At 51.0% G+C, this 22,002-nt stretch overlaps 1 protein-coding gene across 2 annotated transcripts in view; it reads right to left on the bottom strand.

Moving 5' to 3' along the window:
* Positions 1-21,020, bottom strand: part of LOC111151138 (carboxyl-terminal PDZ ligand of neuronal nitric oxide synthase protein) — a 262,208-nt gene extending 241,188 nt beyond the window's left edge. For both annotated transcript variants that reach the window (XM_022508925.1, XM_022508926.1), the window contains exon 1: positions 20,867-21,020. In XM_022508925.1, coding sequence (XP_022364633.1) covers positions 20,867-20,971 — 105 coding nt within the window. In that variant the 5' untranslated portion in view covers positions 20,972-21,020. The remainder of the gene's footprint in view (positions 1-20,866) is intronic.
* Positions 21,021-22,002: the final 982 nt, after the last annotated feature.

Consider the following 22,002-nt stretch of genomic DNA (forward strand, 5'->3'; position numbering starts at 1 on the left):
ACATGTGGATGGGTACAAATCAGCAGCCAACATAGTGTTGGTGTCTGTGTGGGAAAAAACAAAGGGAAGCAATGGACCTGTGAGGATGAAGAGAAGAGAACCCCAAAAGGGCCAACAGGTACTCACTGAAGACCACAGTAGGAAAAGTGGAAAACCACATTTGTTGTGCAGGGCCCACAACGAGGTCCAAAGGGTGAGGGCAGCTCCAGCCTCCATGAACTCTCAACGGACTTACCAGGACAGGATCCCACAGAGAGGAGAAACCACCCACAGCAGAATTAAAATTGGGTGGGGCAGCCAACAGGGACAAAGGAAAGAAAAGATTCCCAAAAAAGTGGGAGCGGGAAACAGAACCACAACGTTGTCCTAATCTAACTGAAAACAGAAGAACTGTGGAGTCAAAAATCCTCCTGAACCTCACATCCTTTTAAAAATTCAGGAAAGCAAGTTCACATAAAAATTAAAGAAAGTATCAGGGTCAACTCCATAGGCAGCTCTAGAAGAAAAAGAATAAGGACCAAACAAAATAGCTCTGGAGATGTGGAACAATGAAAACACGCCAAAGAGACATTCGAAAAATGTTAAAATGTAACATCATTTCAAAATGAGCTAAAATTATTTTAAAAAGTAAATTATGCAAGACATGAAAACATAAGTTAGAATTATGAAAATTCAGAAGTGACTAAATTCAAGAGAGAATCAGAAATTTTAAAAATAATCATTTTAGAAACAAAAACTAAACTATAAGGAAGAAAAAAACAGACCTAACAAAACTCCTGAAAAGTCAGGATTGTGTTCAGATGAAAAATACACATCAAAGGGACTTGAACACAACAAATAGTGAAGATGGACAAAGAAGAACCAACATAGGGTTAAGAGGGGTCCTTGCAAAACAAAATCAAAGCAGGGGAATAGAACTCTAAGAACAGTAACTCAAACTACCCCCCATATATATGTATTGAAAACCTCAGAGAGAGCATATTATGTACCTGAGAACACAGACTCAGAATAATGACACACTCTAAGAAAACTGTAAGGCATACCTAGACCTAGAAATATTGTTCCATGAGTTCTTCTTCAGGATCCCAGAGAATGAACTTCAGATAATTAAAATGACAAGAAACAAGGATAGAAGTATTTGAAGTATATAGTCATTAATAAGGCTATGTGGGCATTAAAAAGGAGCGATTACAGTGTGTAAAGGCCATATGACTGTATCAGTCTCCTACAGCTGCTGTGACAAATTATCACACGTTTGGTGACTTGGGATAACAGCAGCTTATTCTGTTACAGTTCCGGAGGCCAGGAGTCCAAAATCTTTTTCCCCGACCAAAATCATGGTGTTGGCAGGCTACCCTCTCTCCAAGGGGCTTAGGGGATAACCTGTTCCTTTCTCGTCCAGCTTCTGGTGGCCACATCACCCCATTTCTGCCTCCAAGATCACCCGGTTCTTTTCCTTTTCTGGAAGGTTTCTGCCCCCTCCTTATAAGGGCACGTATGGCGGCTTTTAGAACCCACCTGGATCATCTCCCTTCTCAAGATCCTTCATCACAAATGCAGTCTTTGCCATATAAAGTAACAAGTACAGGTACTAGAGATCAGGACATGGACACCATAAGGGGCCGTATGTTACTCAGAGTACTGCAAGGAGCTAGGACAGCCATTCTTTTGAATGGCAGAGTATAGGGGTGGCCTGGCAAACAAGGCTTTTTTTTTTTTTTATTTAACAGAGAGAGAGAGAGAGAGAGAGATCACAAGTAGGCAGAGAGGCATGCAGAGAGAAAGAAAGGGAAGCAGGCTCCTCTCTGATCAGAGAGCCCGACGCGGGGCTCGATCCCAGGACCCTGAGATCATGACCTGAGTCGAAGGCAGAGACTTTAACCCACTGAGCCACCCAGGCGCCCCCAAACAAGGCTTTAGAATGTGTTCAGCATTATAATTGATGCTGGTGTTAGTATCTACTATTCAGAGACAGCAGCCTGGGTATTATGGGATAGACCAAATGAGTAATTACAGGATATTGAATTCTATCATTCACTATGCACTTAAAACTAGAATTCAGTGTGATAGCACAGATGAAATAGAGGTTAAGAAGAAACCTCATAGTCTAGGGCACCTGGGTGGGGGGACTCGGTTAAATACCCGATTCTCCATTTTAGCTCAGGTCATCATCTCAGGGTTCTGGGATTGAGCCCTAGGTCAAGCTCCATACAGAGTCTGTTCATCTCTCTCCCTCTGCTGCTCCTCACCCCTGCTCACACATTCTCACTCTCAAATAAAATCTTTAAAAAAAAAAATAAAATAAAAAAAAGAAACCTCAGTCTTGAGTTGTAGTTGAGTTGGAAATAGGACTATGAACTCATAAGTACATTCATATCTGTCACATTCATTCTTGAGCTCTCTTTGTATTTTCCCAGCCATTTTCCCATGCTGATTTTTATTTAGAAATAAAAGTCAGCATCGGGGTGCCTAGGTGGCTCAGTTGGTTAAGCAGTTGCCTTCGACTCAGGTCATGATCCTAGGGTCCTGGGATTGCGCCCTGCATTGGGCTTCCTGCTCTGTGGGGAGCCTACTTCTCCCTCTCCCTGCTGATCCCCCCGCTTGTGCTTGCTCTGTGTCAAATAAAGTCTTTACAAAAATAAATAAAAATTAAAAATAAATAAAAATCAGCATCTCAGGTGCCCATACAGTGGTCTTAAAAAGTCATCTAGCATTAAAAGATACTAGAAATGGCGGAATCCAGTCTGTGGCAGAAAAAAAATAGGAGGAGCCGAAGAGAGGAGAAGGGGGAAGGAGAACAGCAAGAGAGCAGGGAAGATGGAGAGAAAAATCTCCCAGCCCCAAAAGAGAGGCCAGCTACCAGGGAGTGTGCATTCACCAACGCAAAGAAAGATGTATCACAGGACGGGGAGGGAGACGTGGATCAGCCCTGGCGGGTCCCACACAACACATCAAGGCAATCATCGGCAGTGCCCAGCCAAATGCTTCAGCCTACAGGCTCTCACCTTCTGGCTTCACGGAGGAAACCATCACCGTCGCGTGGATGGCCCTCCAACCCTCTTGGCCAGCTGCCACCAAACCTGCCAGCCACCTTCTGATGGAGACCTACGCACCTGGGACCCCCACACTCTTCCCTGCGGGGAGGCAAAGTGATGCGTTCGCATCCGCAAGCATATCCAGTCCCTCGTTCAGTCATGCCTCTCTGTGGAAAGCCACAGAAAGGCATTCTGTCCCGATCAGCTGGTCCTTCTGAATAACCGGGGCCTGCCTGCGCACACATCAGTCTCCTGGCTGCGAGAGCAATTGCCTGGGAGCTTTTAAATTACAGGGATAGAAAGGCCCCAGCCCAGGTAGAGGAAAGGAGAATCCCTAGGGGACAGAGGCATCTCTGTTTTGTAAGTTCTCGTGGGATCGGAAGGCACAGCTGGGTTTGCAAAGCTCCATTGACATATGAAGGGGGCGAGAAGGCTGCCCTCAGGACGAAGGCCTGGCAGGCCCGAGAGCTGGCAGGCACACAGAGCCCCCTGCCCCCCTGAATTTCTACAAAATCCAAGGCCAAGCTCAGTCTTTTGTTTTTTCCTCCTCCTTTGCCTTTCTGCAAAACATGACCCTGTAGTGTTCTACTGTTTTCAAAACTTCTCTTTTGGCTGCAATAGGGAAAAATGGACAACTGAGACTTCGAAGGTCTCCCCGCCCCCCCCCCCAGAGGAGAAAAAGGTGTAAATATTTGAGAACATAAGACATGGAGCAAATAAATTCTGCCTGCGTGTGGTTACTTCAGCAACACACAGATGAACAGCTCGGGGCAGGAGCACCAGATCCTCCTCCCACACCCCTGAGAGCGGGCACCCCGCGGCCGGGAACACAAGAGCACCACGTGCCGTCTGGCTGCATTCTGGCTGTTTGCTCTAATTGATCTGTCAACCAGTATGTGGACATCACGTAATTGGGATGTGACTTCATCGGGAAAGGGGGAAGGTGTGCAGAAGGAATGGGAAGAGTCCAACAGAATCAGACTCTTGGAGTTGGAGGGGACCTCGGGAATCCACTGAGATTTCAGCTGTGAGAGTTCGGCTCTGGTGTCTTACAGGTGGGGGGGCCTGAAGTACAAAGAGATGAAAGGGACAAGGCCAGGCTGTTGATCCAAGGAATGGTAGGGTTGGCTCTGCCGCCATCCTATGTGCCATATCCAGGTCTCCCCAGCCCCAGCCTCCCTGGGTAAGGAGGAAACGCTGGTGAAGACATGACCAGCAGGGAGCAAGGAGGGGCATCCCTCCCATGTGGCAGAACCAGGGCAGCGAGCCCTCCCCCCCGCAGAAGACGGGGGTCCGCAGCCTCACACGTGTAGTTCAGACATCTTAATAAGCTACTGCTGGGAAAAGGAAATCATCACCAGAAGGCATAACTGCCGTGAGGCGCCTGACCTCTAAGGACCTGAGGGGAGCAGCCTCACCCTGACACACCAAACCCCTGCTGCATTCCACTCACATCTCCGTGTGTTTACTAAGCAGCTACTGCCGAAAACGCAGAAGCTCAACCCCCTCATGTAGGGCCCAGGCTACGTACACAAAGAACAGGTTATAAGCCAAATGGTGCTTAGCAATTCGAGGAAGACCACCTCCCAAAGTTGGGAGACCAGTGGGAAACCAGCCTTTGAGGCGGGAAGCCCTGTAAGAGGAGGATGGAGCGGACAAACCCATCCTTGCAGGGCAACGAGGAAGCCAGCTTCCAGCCGCAGGCTGGATCACCTTCAGTAAAGGAAAAGGAGCCTCTGACCATAGAAATCTGCACCGTCTTGCCAAGGGAAAGGCTGGGAGGGCAAAGTCCAACACCCCGCGCTCTCCACAAAAACCATTTTGAGAAATACGTCCAACACAACTCAGACAACAAGCGGGCTGGTCAAAGCAGAATTCCCGAGGCAAGAGTGAGGCCAGGGCTCCCACTCCAGACAAAGGCACCAGGGAAACGCGAGGAGGAGCGAAGCAATGCGTGCTTAGTGACGTCGGCCTTGTTCGCTTGTTCATGCAAGGTCAGTGGTGCACCTGTTATGCGTCCATAGTGCGTCAGACATGGTGTTCCCCCGGGGACCCCACTGGCCAGCAGTTACCACAGAGGAGGACGGGGGCGGGGGGGACACTGTATGAGACAGAAGTGGTTGGGATACAGGCAGGGAACATTAGCCAAAGGCCTAGGGACACCCCAGAAGTTGCTGTCTGATGCCTCTAACAACATTATTAGCCTCAGGAACCCATTACAGATCTGTCACCAGTGACTTCTAGAATCGCCACCTGAAGTTCTCATGCTTCAGCAACCTCCACTTCAAGAAGAGACCGGGAGGGAGAAGGGGTCGTCCTAATCCCAGCTTGCGGAGAAGGCCAGCTAGCCAGACCTTCTGAGCAGCCCACTCAGCCTTTTCCGCCTTTCACGAGGGGCTCCCACAGACACAGTCTCATGCTCATCGTGCGGCTGAACAGACATGAAACTGCCGCATGTCAGCCTCCATAACGTGCTTCCCCAGCTCTGAGGGAGCGAGAGACGTCCGGACCGCTCAAGGAAGGTAGAGAATTCCACACGGGACATCAGGACTTGGCATAGCCAAGGGTCCAGCCCTGGCCAACAACTTCGGGCCAGACAGAGAGAGGAGGCAAGTGAAACCACCTTTCAAGTTCATGCAGTTCAGACTTTAGAGGATCCTCTAATGGAGGTGGTTTAAAGCTTTGTCACACGAGTCCCAGTGATCTGATCCACTTTCCTAGGAAGCACAGAGTATTTAACTCTGCATCTTTTCTGACTCTCCTTCCCAATACAGCCTGGCCCTAGTCTGTCTTTGGAACTTCTCTGACCTCTACCCCTTCACTTCATGTCCCCCACCATTTGTCACCCTGGTTGGGGTCCTACACCTGGGTTTTTAGCACTGGTCCTCTGTTTGCTTTATTTTTACAAACAGCTCTTCTCTCTCTCCTTGTCCCAAGGCACTATGTGTGCGCATTCATACACACATGCATGTAGGTCATCCCCTAGAAACATTTTTTGTTCCCTACTGTTTACAAGCCACATCTCTCAAGCCTGGTATTCTTAAAATTTTCTTTATTTGTCAGAGAGAGAGCGACAAGCAGGCAGAGTGGCAGGCAGAGGCAGAGGGAGAAGCAGGCTCCCCGCTGAGCAAGGAGCCTGATGAAGGACTCGATTCCAGGACCCTGGGATCATGACCTGAGCCGAAGGCAGACATTTAACCGACTGAGTCACCCAGGTATCCCCCAAGCCTGGTATTTAAAAGCTTCCTGGGGTATGGGTCCTCCTACCTCATGCATTTCTTCATATGTGTGGTTTTCTTATTCTTAAAAAAAAAAAAAAGTACTAAAACCCTACATATAAACCCTCGTCTCCCCCACTCCCACCACAGCACACCTTTCCCTTCTCCTTCACTTCCCTAAAAGCTGCCCACTCCCGTCATTATTCATACACATGATCCTTCCAAACTGAAAGGTGCCTGCACCTCTTGGCAACTTCCAGTAGGGAACATGGGCCCTGGTTTCAGCCGCAAACAGCTCTCACCGGTCTATTACTACCCCCTACCAATATACACACACACACACACACACACACACGCAACCCACTCTTTGCACAACTACTACAGTGACATTCTTACACTCAAGAATCCTCATTTCATGCCCCTGCAGGACCCCTTGCAAAGTCACAGACCAAGCCACTAACCACAGCCTTGGAACACCGTCCTGGGACTGGGGAAGAAGATGGACAGATAAGCTCTCCCCAAGCACAGCAGTACCCACGCTCGTGGAGAGAGCTCAGTAGAACAACCACTGGAAAACGCAAGGCCTTGTTTTAGCAAATTCGTGGTCCAGTGTTGCCTAGATTTGGGGATAGAGTGACCTTGGATAAGTCACTTAATATGGAGCCTCCTAAACCACCATGATAAGAGAGAAAATACCATCTCTCATGCAGTGTACTTACAAGGATTGAATGAAAAAGGGTGTAAGGCACCTCGGAGAACAGCCAGCACATGGTATGTGCTCCTACCCACACCTACCATTGTGCCCATCTTTCCACATATCCGTATCTCCCCAGCTAGTGGGACGGCCTTCCAGTCACCATCCAGTCTTCTGGCTCTCTGACCCCAACACCAAGCACTGTGCCCCCAGTACAGAAGCACGATAAATACGTCCTATAGGACTGGATCTATTTCTACACCTGCAGTTAGGAACATGTATTCTGGAAACACAAGTTAGCTTCAGAACTGACCACATGGAGGGAAGCCATAAATCTATGGAAGGAAAGGGACTATCAGGGTCTTAAGAACTTAGGAGAGGTTACACAAAGATTCATAAAGACCAGCCCTCGGGGAAGAGACCAGGGCCTCTGGTCATTCCACCAGAACTGCCTCGGCTGGTTCCAGCCGCTGACCCCGAGATTCTCAATTATGCGTCCTGATTGACTGCAATCACCTGGGGGAGCATTACCGACGTACAGAGGACAAGGTTCTAGTTTCGGGTGTACCCATCGCTTCAACAAGTCAGTCCACTTGTCACTTGGTGCTCACCAGGACAAGCGTCGTCATCATCCGATAACCCTGCGATGTTATTACAAGATCATCGACCAAGCTCCCTCTGCTGCACTGTTCATCTCGGACTTACTCTGTAGCTGCTAGTTTGCACCTTAGTCCCCCATCACCTCTTTCACGCACCCCTCTGATCCTCCCGCTGACAAGCACGGAGAACTCCAGCTAGGACATAGAAAACAAGCAGAAGAGAACTCAAAGACGGAAAGAAGGCCAACCAGCCAGGGACCTCAGCACCCAAGGCACGACGTGGCAGTAGGGTTCCCTGGGTTTTCTTTCTGCCTCATGTATCCCAGACTGGTTGCTGGAGAAATCAGAGACCCAGGAAAGCCAACAGAGGGACAATTTAAAAAATCCCAGGACGCCTGGCTGGCTCAGTCCCGAGAACAAGCAACTCTTGATCTCCTGGTTGTGAGTTCAAGTCCCACGTTGGCTGCAGAGATTCCTAAAAAAATAAAAAAATTTTTTTAAAGTCCCAAGATGAGGGGCGCCTGGGTGGCTCCGTGGGTTAAGCCTCTGCCTTCGGCTCGGGTCATGATCCCAGGGTCCTGGGATCGAGCCCCGCATCGGGCTCTCTGCTCAGCAGGGAGCCTGCTTCCCCCTCTCTCTGCCTGCCTCTCTGCCTACTTGTGATCTCTCTCGCTCTCTGTCAAATAAATAAATAAAATATTGAAAAAAAAAGTCCCAAGATGAGCCTGGTTTCTCCAGCCTAAAGGACCAGGACGGGGGCAGCTCCACATGACAGAGTTTTAGACGATGACAACCCTACTCTAGCCCGGCGCCACAGAAGAAAGCCGTGCCCCCATCTGCTCGTTCAAGAAACTTGCTTTTTGGGGCGCCTGGGTGGCTCAGTGGGTGAAGCATCTGCCTTTGGCTCAGGTCATGATCTCAGAGTCCTGGGACTGAGCCCCACATTGGGCTCCCTGCTCAGCAGGGAGCCTGCTTCTCCCTCTCCCGATCCCCCTACTTGTGTACTCTTTCTCTCTCTGTCTCTCAAATAAAATGTTTTTAAAAAAAAGAAAAACCTGACATCTGCCTTTATCAGGCTGGAAAGAGATGCTTCACCCTTTCCTTCCTCCCGGGGCTATAGAGGAGGGCTGAAGGGAAGCCGGGCCAGCAGGATAACATGGCCTCCCCATCCCTCCCTGCTGGGGGTCAGAGGAGGCCTACCAGAGAGTCCAGAACTTTCACCACCAGCCAGCGGTTAAACAGGCAGAGGGTCAGTGGAGACCCCACGAGTACCACCAGTGAGGCACTCCCACCCGGCTCCGGCATGGTCTCAGCCGAGGCCAATAAAGACTCTAGACTTCCATCCCCACCTGACGGTAATGAGACAGCCCTCCCCTCCCCTGCCACGGGCAGGAACATCTTGCTGAAACAGAAGATTTAATTAAGACCCAGAAGCTCCTAATACCGAAAACGTCCAGGTTTCAATCAAAAATCATTCATCACTCCAGGAACCAAGAAAATCTCGACATGAATGAGAGAAGACAATACAGATGCCAACACCAAGAGGAGGATATATTAGAATTATCTGACCAAAATGTTAAAGCAGGCTTCATTTAAGTATGTGCTTGGGGGAAAAAAAAAAAAAAAAAACAGCCTCAGCAAAGAAACAGAAGACATGAAAACTGCAACTTCCAGGAGGCACCCCCTACTAACTGAATTCGAATCACCGAGAACAGCCCGCCATCAGAACGTGTTTTCTTAACTCTCGGATGAGCATCAGGTGTGAGAACCAGTGCTCCAGCTTCATCAAATTAGGGTGTCTATCAGCATCACCTGGAAGACGTTATGTGCTCACGACAGATCAGGCCCTAATCCTCCTTCAACAAGCCCAGGCCTCTGTATTTTGATTGATTTCCAGATGATTCTGAGAGACGCCAAAGTTTGAGAACAGCTGCTTTCGCTAATGGAAGGCATCTGCGGGAGATTCTCCTGGTGGAAGGACGCTGCAAAATTCTTGACCTGAAGGAGGAAAGAGTTGCATTTCAGTAACCTTGAGTCCAGGGGTCAAGTTTCAATCCTACTTTGGGGACGGGTGCTCAGGATACGACGCGTTCAAGCGGCACTGCCAAATTAAGAAAAGAAAATCCACACACGTGGAGGGCCAGCTTGGAAACGCCACCACAGCCCAGGTACAGGTCATGTGTGATTATGTGGAAGGAGCGTGGGAGTGAGATGTCATGCTACCTGTCACTCGGCCCCTGGAAGGCATTAATCTTCCTCTTGGCAGAAAAAGAAAACGCTTCCACATGAGCGCCTCTGCCCGTCCAGAGAGGCCAACACAAAAACGGAAGCGTCTGCAATCAAGCCCGAACAAAAGGGCACCACCGAGGAGCCTCTCTGTGGTGGGCTGTGGGCTGAGAGCTCCAACCGAGAGCGACAGGGGCTCCCCGGCGGGAGGCGGCCCGCATTCACTCTATCCTGGAGGGGCCTCCGGGCCAAGAGGACGGGTCCTCAGGAACCCAGAAAGGCCGAGAAGGGCCGTAGAAGTGGCCGGGAGGAAGAGGGGTGGGGAGGGGGAGTGGAGCCCCCCCACGACACAGGAAGTGCACAGCCAGAGCCCAGCAAATAACACTCTTCAGGAAGGAAGGGCCTCCCAAGCTCCTCTCCACCCAGCCGCTGGCCCGCTCACGGATGTCGCACGTCCGTGTCTAGACAGCAGCAACATGGCGCACCAGAGGGGTCTTTGCAAGTGGCCTGTTGCCCACTGCCACATAGCAGACCGGTCCCCGGGTCCCAGGCAGGACCCCGGTGGGAGGTGCAAAACCACCCCCTCTAACAGACCATTTGTCCATTCGATCCAGCCTAAAGAGATGTGCCTCGGTTTCCTCATCTGCAAAATGGGAACAGCACCTTTCCCCCCCTACAGGGCCACTGTAAAGATTAAATCAGTCAACATACGTAAAATGCTGAGAACCAAGCATAAAATATGGAACTTGATAGACATTAGCTCTTAAAGATCGGCAGTGATAATGCCTGAGCCCAGACGCCTGGCTTTAGCCAGGGGGACCCATCCATTACCAAACTCTGTCTCCCTATGCCTCGGCTTCCCCAACTGTAAAACGGGAAATAAGAGTACCTTCACTCCAGCGGCTGCTGGGAAGACTAATCATTTCAGAGAATATGAACAGGGCCTGGAACACAGTGAGTGCTTTTAAAATGATCATGATTATGATGTTGGCTTTCTATGATGTGGACAGCATGAGGCAGCTGGCAGCTCAGCTCTGCTGGGCTCTAGAGGAGCTTACAGCCTAGACTGGGAGGCCAGAGATGCACACACCCAACCAGCAGGGAACAGCAGCACTCAACCCAGGACCTGGGGCAATTCTGCAAGCACGAGTCTCCCTCTCCGCAGTTCAGAATGTTCTGGGTGCAGGAGAGTTCCAGGTCTCATTCAGCTCTCAAGGCTGGTCAGGTGAACAGTCCTCCCGGGAACATGGTAGCTTCCAGAATAAATGGGAGAGAGCCCACAGCCCTCCACTTGCACAGATGGACCATCAGGCGTAAGGGCCACAAGACCCCGACAAGTGCTGCAGAAAACCGACAAGAAAACCGCCGGGCTCACATGCTGGGGGGGTGGGGGGGACAAGGGGTCCGAAGTGTTCGGGCACTCTGGACATGAAACCTGCTGGAAGTGCCCCAGTAAGTGACTTCTAAAGCCAGCTGCTCCGGGGCTTACAAGGAAACATGATGCTGAATCGAAAAATTGAAAAGGGAAATGTAAGCATCACGAGATATTAATTAATCCCATGATGCCAGATTCCTTCAGCTTAGATTACCTCTGCTTAAAGAAATATTTATCCAAGACATTCAGGGAAAGACAGTGAAGACAGACAGCATCCCACACGCTAGAAGATTCTGTGATTTTTAATCCTAATGAGGATTAAAGGCTGAAACACATGTGATGGGGGCATGTACCAGAAGCTAGTTAACCCTTTTTTTTTTTTAATTCCCTCCCGAGGAGGCTGACAGCTATTTTAAGCCCCCAAAGCAGCCACACTGAGTTGCAACTTTGGGAATCCAAGTGGTCCTGTAGCTACAGCTTTAAACGGGCGTGCGACGTGGATACACTACCAGGCCTCTGACTTGCCAAAGAATGAATCTAACGCCACAGATTACAACCACGCACAGATGCAACCTATGGTGCAATTTGTAGGACAAAATAATAATAATAATAATAATAGCAGCCCAGCCTAGGCCAGGCTCTGCATGAGGCGTTCCATGTGCAACTCATTTACCCCAGGAGGTAGGGGTACGTGTACCCTCTTTTTACAGACCAGGGTACCATGGGACAGATGTTGAGTAACTCACAGAAGGTCACACAGCAAGAGAGGGACAGGGCCAGGATTTGGACCCAAGCACAGTCTGGGTCCTGAATTCACGCTATACTATACTGTCAACAAAATCCATGTCCCAAGATTATAAACTAGCAAGTTAAAGAAAACGAAACAATGAATGGGGGTGGGGGGATACCAATTCATTAATGAGAACACAACAGGCTGAAAATGTTTTGGGTTTTTCTTTTTACTAATAAATGACAATTATCTCCTCCTGAAACTGGCCAGATGTTCTGTAATCAAAGATTCTAATTCCATGGCACATCCATCATGGGGATTCCATTTAATTCAGGGAAAATGCTTACTCGGCACTTCCTCTGGAAGGAAGAGGCGGGGCGGGCTGCGTGGAGGGCGTGCGTCCTGGGAGGCCAGGGGACTGCAAGTCAGAGACACAGAGGAAGAGACCAGGTCAGGAGGGGATGGGAGCTGGCGGAGGCCTATCCAGTCCTTGGGCTCACGTCAGCGCCCTCCTGGCAGTCCTCACAGGGAGGATCTCAGAAATTATGTTCATTTACTGCAAATACACATTCTCTATGCAAGGCACTGCACTCAGCACTGCAGAAGGCATGGGGGTGAGAGGACCCAAAGTGACAAGACCCCTGATGATGGCACGGGGAGAAAAAATCAGAGCTGCTTAACTGCACAGTGGGGTCTGGTTAGTCCCCTCAACACAGAGGAGGGACAGGTCACATCTGCCCCAGCAAGTGACACTAGGTTAGGTCTGTGTGGGACATGACATGGGAGCCTAGGGAATGGGGTATACTCTGATCGGCTCGGAGTGTGGGGTGATGAGGGGAATTGTTCAAAAACAGCCCTGAATATCATGCTAAGAATTTTGGATCTAATATAGTAGGCTTGGAGACTCTTTGTGTTTTTGAGTAGGAGGACAACATAATTATATTGCAGGAAAATTACCAGAGCAAAAGTTTATAGGATCAAGTGGAGGCCTCCAGAAAGTTATTCAAACAGTCTGGGAAGAGGCAGTTAGCGTCTGAACCAGCCAGAGGTGGGAAAGTATGGAACAGGCAGGGTGCATGGGCGGAGATCATCGAGAAGATTCAAGAACTCAGCAACTGACTTGATATGGGGATTCATGGAGAGAAGACCCTGGCCACAATGGGGATCCAGTGACCAGCCGATGAGTCGGCTGTTAAACCAAAGGGTCCAGGCAGTGCTCCAAAATGTCAGGCCTCAGTGCCCGAGAGCATGGTGGGGTCACTAAGAGAGGCCCCAAGTCAGAGAGATTTGCCAGCTTATCCATGTTCCTTGGGGCAGAGACGGTCAGCGGAAGCAGCAAACAGAGATCTGCAGGCTGGACTAGAGTTAGAGGTCCTGGAGCCAACCTGCCTAGCAGTGAGGAGGGGATGCAAACAAGCCCTCACAGAAGAGGTCCAAGGGAGGAGAGGGAACAGCCAGCAAGGAGGAGTAGGGCAAGTGAGAGGGACAGGCAGAGCACAGCCACCTGAGAGCCTGCTCAGAGAGCAGACTAAGGCATTCCGAGGAGGAGGACAGGCTGCACAGCAAGAAAATCAGCAAGGAACGAGGACAGAAAAGGGAAAACAGTAAAACAGTTCCTATATGTGGGAGCCAGGACAGAAGTTAGCACACCTCCGGGAGCTGAAGAGACCTGGGGAAACTGCAGAGACTGGACAGCTCTCTCCCAGGACTGAGCTGCGAAAGGGAGGGAGGGACACTTGTTAAAGAAAGAGATGCAGAGAGTCATGTAGGGAAGGTCGGCAGCATTCCTGGGCAGAGACAAGTGGCGAACTGGGGAGGAAGGTGGGCCCAGAGAAAGGAGGTGGGTGCCAGTGCAGGGGAGATGGAACAAGAACGGAGGGCAGAGGGATCTCAAAAAAGGAAGCGGGACAAGGAAAAAATATATAATTGGACTTCATCACAATGAAGAACATCTGTGTTTCAAAGGGCAGCATCAAGAAGGTAAAAAGACTACCCGCAAGATGGGGGAAATGCGCTCACATCTATATAAAGGACTTGAATACAGAATAAGGAACTATTACAGCTCAAGAACTTTTTTAAAAAGACAGTCCAAGGGGCGCCTGGGTGGCTCAGTGGGTTAAGCCTCTGCCTTTGGCTCAGGTCATGATCCCAGGGTCCTGGGATCGAGGCCCGCATCGGGCTCTCTGCTCAGCGGGGAGCTTGCTTCCCCCTCTCCCTACCTCTCTGCCTACCTGTGATCTCTTTCTCTGTGTCAAATAAATGAATAAAATCCTTAAAAAAAAAAAAAAGACAATCCAAAAATGGGTCAAGGATCTGAATAGACATTTCTCCGAAGACGACATATAAATGGCCAATAAACATAAGAGAAGATGTTCTATATCGTTATTCATCAGAGAAATGCAAATCAAAACCACAATGAGACAGCATTTCCACACCCACCAGACTGGCTAGACTCAAAAAGCCAGACGATAGCAAGTGCCGTTGAGGACATGGGAAACCCAAACCCCGCTGGTGCGAATGGGGCAACCACACTGGAAACAGCCCCTACCGGTTCCACAAAGAGTGAAACCCAGTTACTAGGAGACCAGGCAATTCCATTCTTCCTTATCTACCCACAAGAAATGAAAACGGACATCCCCACCAAAACAAGGACACTTGTGTTTACAGAAGAAGTCTTCATAGAAGCTAAAGAAGGAAACTCAGCAGCCATCGGTGGATGAATGGATAAACAAAATGTGGTATGCCCACGCAGTGGTGTATGATTTGGCCATTAAAAGGAATGAAGCACTCACCCCGGCTTCAATACGGACTGAAAACATGCTAAGTTAACGATGTCACCCGCAGGGCGCCTGGCTGGCTCAGTCCACTAAGCGTCCGACTCTTGGTTCCAGCTCAGGTTGTGATCTCAGGATGGTGAGATCGAGCCCCTCGTCAGGCTCCACACTCAGCAGGGAGTCTGCTTAGAGATTCTCTCCCTCTGTTCCTTTCCACCCCGTGTATGTGGGTGCACTCTCTCTCAATTAAATAAATCTTAAAAAAAAAAAAGATGCCACTCATATGCACACGCACACACATGCACACAAAAACATATGATTTCACTGATATGAAATGTCAAGAATAGGCAAATCTAGAGACAGAAAGTAGTTTAATGATTGCTTAGGGCTGGGATGGATGGGAGGGTAGGGGAATGCTAAATTGAGAGTATGGAGGTTTCTTTTTGAGGTGATGAAAATATCCCAAAACCGACTATAGTGATGGTTGCATGTATCTGTGAATATACTAAAACCCCCTAATTGTGTATTTCACGTTAGTGAACTGTACGGCATGTGACTTATGCCTCAATAAAACTCTCAGAATGTTGCGGGGAAAGGAAGCTCATTTTCCAAAAAGAGGAAGGAAAGCAGCAGACACCAAGTTTGCAATGTTGGGCAGCAAAGTGGAAGGAGCAGAAAGGGTCATGGGCATGGCCCCAGGCAGCCCTGGGAAGCAGGACAAAGACGGCAAGTTCACCAGGGAGCTAAAGGCCTCAAGGCGATGAGGGTGTGAGGAGGCGGATAATTATAGTCAAAGAAAGCATTCTGAAAGTTCAAGTTCTTGGAAGTAGCAGCATTATGAGTAAGCGATAATAAACGGTGAGTCTGATTAGGGTCTTGGACATAATGACTGGCAAAGGTCAACATTACATGTGGCTGAATGATCTGCACATTGAAAGGACCAGGACATTCTGCGCCAAGGAGACCAGACTGAAAGCCATCAATTCATGAAATGTATGGCTAGGTAGAAACAGACCCGCCCACCAGATCCCCAAACATCCGCTGTGGAGGAACACAGTGGGGCACCTGCACGAATAAAAACAGCCATCATCTCAGAGCAGCACTGCATCTCTGAAACTGACTGCCCCCCAAAAGTGGTCCGGCAGAAGATAACAAGGGGAGGGGCGCCTGGCTGGATCCGTCAGTAGAGCACTCAACTCTTGATCTTGGGGTCGTGAGTTCAAAGCCCATGTTGGGGGCAGAGCTTACTTAATTAAAAGTAAAAAAAGATTACAGTGAGTTTGAAAGCATCTGGACAAATACGTAAGAAGGTGAAATGAAACTCTGCTTCAATGGCAGTGTTGGTATATACAGCAGGCCCTCCATTTGAACCCCTACTGGTCCAGAAGACAAGACTTGGAGGCAAAACTCCCACACCCAGGATATTGTGGAGTCGGGGTGAGAGCTCTTCACCATGCTATGCGCTCAAGTATGAGTCAGAGCACCCCATTTATGGTGAGCCAATAATGTAATGTCCTAATCTGGAAGCCCTCGCCACAGCATGCTCAAGAGGCATCCACAGGCAGCCTGCCGTCCAGGGTTTCTGGAATCTCTAAAATCCAAATCACGGAAACCTCCATTTAGCAAGGAGGGAAATATGACCAGACAGCAGAGTCCAGATTTGACCAAGAGCTCCCCAACTGCAAAATCACTCCACAATAGGACAATATCTTTACTGCTTTCAGACTTTCTACAGTGGGTACTTTCTTCCACTTGACAAATACTTTGTTACTGCTAGCTATGTATGCCCCTGATGCTGGGGCAGGGGTTCCACACAGAGGCAGGATCCGACATCCTCAAAGAACACGCACATCCCTGCAGACAGTGTATGCAGAGGGGCACAAAATCTCGTAGCCAACCGTGACCCAAAGACAGCTTCGGCAATCTCTCCCACCCCGTGTGCACCCGTACAATGTGGCCTTAATGCTCGCCCCCCAGGAATGAAGTCTACCTCTCCTCCCCTTGAACCTGAGCCAGCCTATGGCCTGATTTAACCAAGAGAATAAAAAACTGACCCTGTGTTAACTTTGGAGGACAGGCCTTCAAGGCTTTGCCTTCATTGCTTGGAACACTCCCTCCCCAAACCCAGCTGCCACATGAAAGGGCCATCATGCGATGAGGACATCCAAGCCACCCCGTGGAGAGAACCACCACTGGGAGAACCGGCCATGTGAGAGAGGCCTCCGAGGACCTTCCAACCTGGCCCAGCCACAGCTACACGAAGCCAAATGACTGAGCCCATCAACAACGACTCGTGCGACAGAAGAACAGCCCAGCCAAGCCCCGCCTGAATTCCTGGCGCACAAAATAAACAGATGCTGCTTAAAGCCACTTCGTGTTCGGGTAATCAGTTAAGCAACAATAGATCCGTGAAACTGACTTGGAGCCAGGAAAGCAGGCCTGAGTCCTGGATCTCATCTTATCTAGCGAGGTGAGCCTGGGTCAACGACTTCCCCTGCACTGCAGTTTCCTCGGCTATAAAAGCAGGGGGCTGTGTCCTAGGTAAGCTGAGGTGCTTTCCGGTCGTGACAGTCTGTGCCAGACCCATGGTCTCCGGGAAGGGCTGAGGCGATGAGCGCTGGGTATACAGACTGGGCATCAGGAGGAGGAACCGGAACCAGGAGACAACGGCCCTGGGGCAGCAGCAGCTCCATGGCTCGTAGTAAGTCCTCACTAAATATCAGCTAGAATCAGATGGTCAGAGCAGTTCTGTGATGCTAGATGAGTTAATCCCTCTGATCCCTAATTTTTTTCATCGGAGAAACAGAGAGGACATGAATGCTTCTGTTTCTACCTGAAGAAAAGGCTTTGTATGGGAAAGTCCCATGCGAATTAAAAAAAAAAAAAAAAAAACCTACAAAATGCATAACCACCAAAGCCATGCCCAGTCGCCTCCTCACCCAGCACGGGGAGACAGTCGGTCAGTGGCACTGGCTACCAGGAAGACACATGGGGACAGAGGGAGAGGCAGGGACAGAGCAGCCACACAAGCCATCAGGCCGAGTGAGATTTTACCACCCACCTCCCAGCAAGGATCAGTGGGCTAGGCACCCATGCTGCCCACGGAGGGCAGGTAATCCCTTAGGAGCAGCGCCCAACCCAAGGGGATATCTGCAAACAGCCCAACACTAAAACTTTACGGAATTTCCTACATCAGAGTCCGAGAGGCCAGCAACCTGAGAATGTCCCTCCAGGGAGCCATGAATCAGACCACCGCCCAGCACAGAGTGGACACTCCATAAAAATGACTAAGTAAGCACGCGATCTGGGAGTCTGAAGGAGTCAAAGCTCCCAGTAGTTGAAATGCTGGCTTTGCCATCCACAGCTGTGTGCACTACAGCAGGCAACAACCTCCCCAGCCTATACCATCATTTATAAGACATGAGGAGACCCACCTCCAGGGAAGCAGTGAGAATCACATGAAACCACGAGTGAAAAACATCTGAGATTAAGTGCATGATGTTTTTTGTTTTCTTTCTTTCTTTCTTTTTTTTCTTCGAGAGAGAGAGATGGGGGAGAAGGAAAGAACATCTTAAGCAGGCTCCTCAACCAGCATGGAGCCCATCGGGGCTTGAGCTGTCGACCCTGAGATCATGACCTGAGCCGAAATCAAGAGTCCGACGGTTAACCCACTGAGTCACCCAGGCACCCTCATGATGTTGTTTTTTAATGCACCGACCCTCTGACTCCCAGACACCCTTCAACCCCAGCCGTACCCTTTCAATCCCTGCAGAGGCCTGAAAATGAGTGGCATCCATCCAAACAGTCCCTCCATCCAGTGTTGATTCTGAAAAACTGCCAGCCCTTGGGACAGAAAAGACCTGGGCTCATTTTCCAAGGGGATCTGACAAGGCAGCGAGATTGCATTTACATTTCCCAGCCGGTGCTTTTCCAAAACGAATGTGGTGCAGATTTAACCCTGACATCCCAAGGATCGTGAAGGTCCACAGATCCTGCTCTGGTGGAAGGTGGAAACCAGCCCGAGGAGGCGCTTATCAGATGTATCTGGGACAGAAAATCGGATTCCACCGCTACTCAGGTCCCAGCTGATGAGGTTTGAACGTCCTGGTGTCCAGCATCGATTACAAAGGGCTGGGAGTTAGGACCAGTCCTCAGTCAGCCCTGTGCTTTCTCCTCTACCTTGCCGTTCTCAGGGCAGAACCCCTTGGTCGCCTGTGTCTCAGATCTGCATTGGGAACAGCCTGGACCAGCTGTGGCTCCCCATCCTCCAATCAAGCACCACTGTGTGTGAACCCGGGGAAGTCACTAGAGGAACTACATCACGCAGGCCCCAGACATTTGCTTAGAAAAGAAATTCCATGTAGGGAAGGTGAAGGTAAGATCCAGCAAGTTGGAGGCAAGCCTCAAACCCAGTATTTCTCAAAATCTGGTCCCAGCCACTTGCATTAAATCATTACAATCCCCCTTAAAGGTACCCAGTCCCAGGCTCCCCCCAGATGTGTCAAATTAGAATTGGGGGTGGCAAGAATCTGACTTTTCAATAGGATTTTTATGCCTGTCGCGTTTTGACACCTCGTCGGGACCAAAGGCAGAGACTGTGCAAAAAAGAATTAAAAGGTTTTAAAACACTTTAATTCTTGATCCCCCTTCTTGCCCTCATTCTTGTGAAACAGAGCACTGGTGAACCAAACAAGACAAAGCCAATTCCCCAGTTTACGGATATCCAAGAAAACTGAATTATGAGCACAATGAAAAGCCATGCTGTAAAGTGAAAAAGGCTCACCAGAGCAACAGGCCTGGACAAAAATTAACCCAAACATCCCATCTTAGACCAACCAGATCTATTCTGAGAGAAACAAGATAAGATCTTGGCTACAGCCCCACTCTGGTCCCAGCCATACCCACTAATTCCGCTCTGCATTCCACCACAGGGTCTGAGTGGGATGGAGGCAGGGGTGTCCTAGCTCAAGCAAATGTGGTTGGGGGAAGATTATGGGGGGGTGGGGGGAGTAAGATTCACCAATTCACACATCCCCATGAGAAGGAAAAAGATCTAAAGGTAACTGACTGCATTGGGCACGTGTCAGACACTCAAAAAATATGTCACAAATTGAAGGAAATAGCCACCTGACGGAATCACTCTTGCCTGAGATAACAACCTGCATCTTCAAAGCCACGAAGGAAAAAAGGGAACGGAGAGTAAAACTGTCTCCACATCTAAAGTACTGTCTTTTCAAAACCAGCAAGAACCTAAAAAACAACCTCCTGGCAGGGGCAATACCTTCTGTCACTTATCAGCGACAGGCACGCTGCAGGTGCTGAGAAACTCTGAGTCTTTGGGGTCAGGCGTTACGAAGGAAGAGCAGAAGCACTTTCCGCAAGCGATGGGCAGCGGGAGCCCAACTGCGATCGCAGGAACCAGAACGCCTCCCTCTGCGAAGTGCATCCCAGGGGGCCAGCCTTACAGCGCACCTCCTGGTCCAGTCCCGAGGCTTGCGCCCCGCCCCCTCCCCAAGGACGGACCCGGGGCTCTGGCCTTGGCGCTGAAAATTCCAGTCATCCCCGCTAAATTCTTCAACAGCGGTTCCCTACTAGCTACTGAAACTTAACATTACGCCACAAAACTAGCAAATGGACAGCTTTCACCCCTCCCCCCTTCAATGACTGGCGCCTGCAAAGAAGTCCTGGCAAATCAGGCATTTAAGAAGTGACGGACCTGGACCCGGTTACCTGAAATCTAGAACAAAAACAAACACAGAAACACCCCTGTATTATTTTCCTCGATCAGGAAGTAGGCATTCCCCCCTTTAAAAAAGCAAAAACAAAAACAAAAAAACCTTCCTGAAAGCACCTCTCCCGCGGGATCCCAGCAGGTAAATAACACCAGAGCTTCCCCAAAGCGATTCTAAAGAATCAGGGGTCCAGGCTGCGCTCCCCCGCTGGCTTCTCCTGCTCGGAAGGAGGGATCGGGAAGTCAGGCAGTCCGGGGAGGTGAGGATGGGGGAGTCTGCAGGTGGGAGGAAGGGGCGCAGCAAAACCGCCCAAACTTCCCAGCCGCTCTGAAGCAGTTCTGGGCAAGAGCCCGCGGAATTCAGTCCCGACCAGGGGAGTCACCTCCCTAACAGAAAGGCCCCCCACATCAGCCTGGCCCTCCAGCCCCGCGTCCGCTCGGACGTGCCCCCAGGCGGGTATTGCCCCCCCTCGGGGCCCCTCACCTTGGCCTCGAAGCAGATGCCGTGCTGGAAGGCGTCCTCGTTGTGCAAGGGGATCCGCAGGTCGTGCCCATCGTCCACAAGGTTGTACTTGGTTTTGCTGGGCATGGTGGTGACCCGCGGTGGACCGGCTCCTCCAGAGGCGGCGGCGGGAAGGGGCTGGCCAGACCCGGGAGGGGTGAGGAGGGGAGGGGAGGGGAGGGGAGGGGAGGGGCGCGCGGCGGCCGCGGGAGCCGGGACCCGAGCGGCGCCGAGGGCCGGACGGCAGCGGGCTGCGCGGCTGCGGGCGGCGCTGTGGCCGCGCGATTCCTGCGGGCGAGGAGGGCGGCGGCGGTGGCGGCGGGAGCGGGCGGCGCCGGGTCGGGGGAAGGAAGCGGTGGACGCGCGGCCCGAAGCAGGACCCGGCGCGGCGGCTGCCCCGGACGAGGAAGAAAAGGCGGCGGCGGCGGCAACAGCGGCGGCGGCGGCGGCGGCGGCAGCAGCGGCGGTGGAGCGGGGCGCCTGTCACGGAGACGCCGGATCGGCCGCCCGGGAGCCGCTCCTCCTGCGGGGCGGGGCCTGGGCCGGCTCCTCCCACGGGCGCCCAGGCCCCGCCCCGCGCCCGCACTGGCCCCGCCCCGCGACGCCCGGCCGCGGAGCAGGTGAAAGTCCGCGGGAGCGCGGTGCCAGCCCTGCCAGGCAGGCGAGCTCTGCGGCCCGGCCCGCGAGCTGCACCGTGCTCCCGGGCGCCCGGGCTCAGCCCTGCTTCTGTTTTTATGGTCACGTTTGGAGCCGGGTGCCGAGGGTCAGCCGCCGCAGCAGCGCCTTGGATGTTCTGTTTTTGTTGTGGGGGGGAGGGGCGGTGTTTATTGTCGGGTGTTGATGTTCTCCCGGGAAGGCCCAGCTCCTGGCCCAAATACATCCAAATCAGTAATTCTGAGAGTTCCTTTTCCCTGGAGAATCAAGATTGTACCCAGTGGGGGCCCATCACAGCCGCTTTTTGTTCGGAACGTTTTGTTGGAGCGGTGATTTGTGGCTTGTGTAATGGGACCTGGGGGATGCCTTTTGGAATGGTTTTAATATTAAAAAGCCATCAGCCTGTGGAAATGGAGGAGGCCAAAAAAGGAATACTAAGGACAGGAGAATCCTCAGCCTTTTCA

The sequence above is a fragment of the Enhydra lutris genome, unplaced genomic scaffold (genome assembly GCF_002288905.1).
Source record: "Enhydra lutris kenyoni isolate GAN:26980312 unplaced genomic scaffold, ASM228890v2 scaffoldscaffold25, whole genome shotgun sequence".
In the NCBI taxonomy this organism is placed as follows: Eukaryota; Metazoa; Chordata; class Mammalia; order Carnivora; family Mustelidae; genus Enhydra; species Enhydra lutris.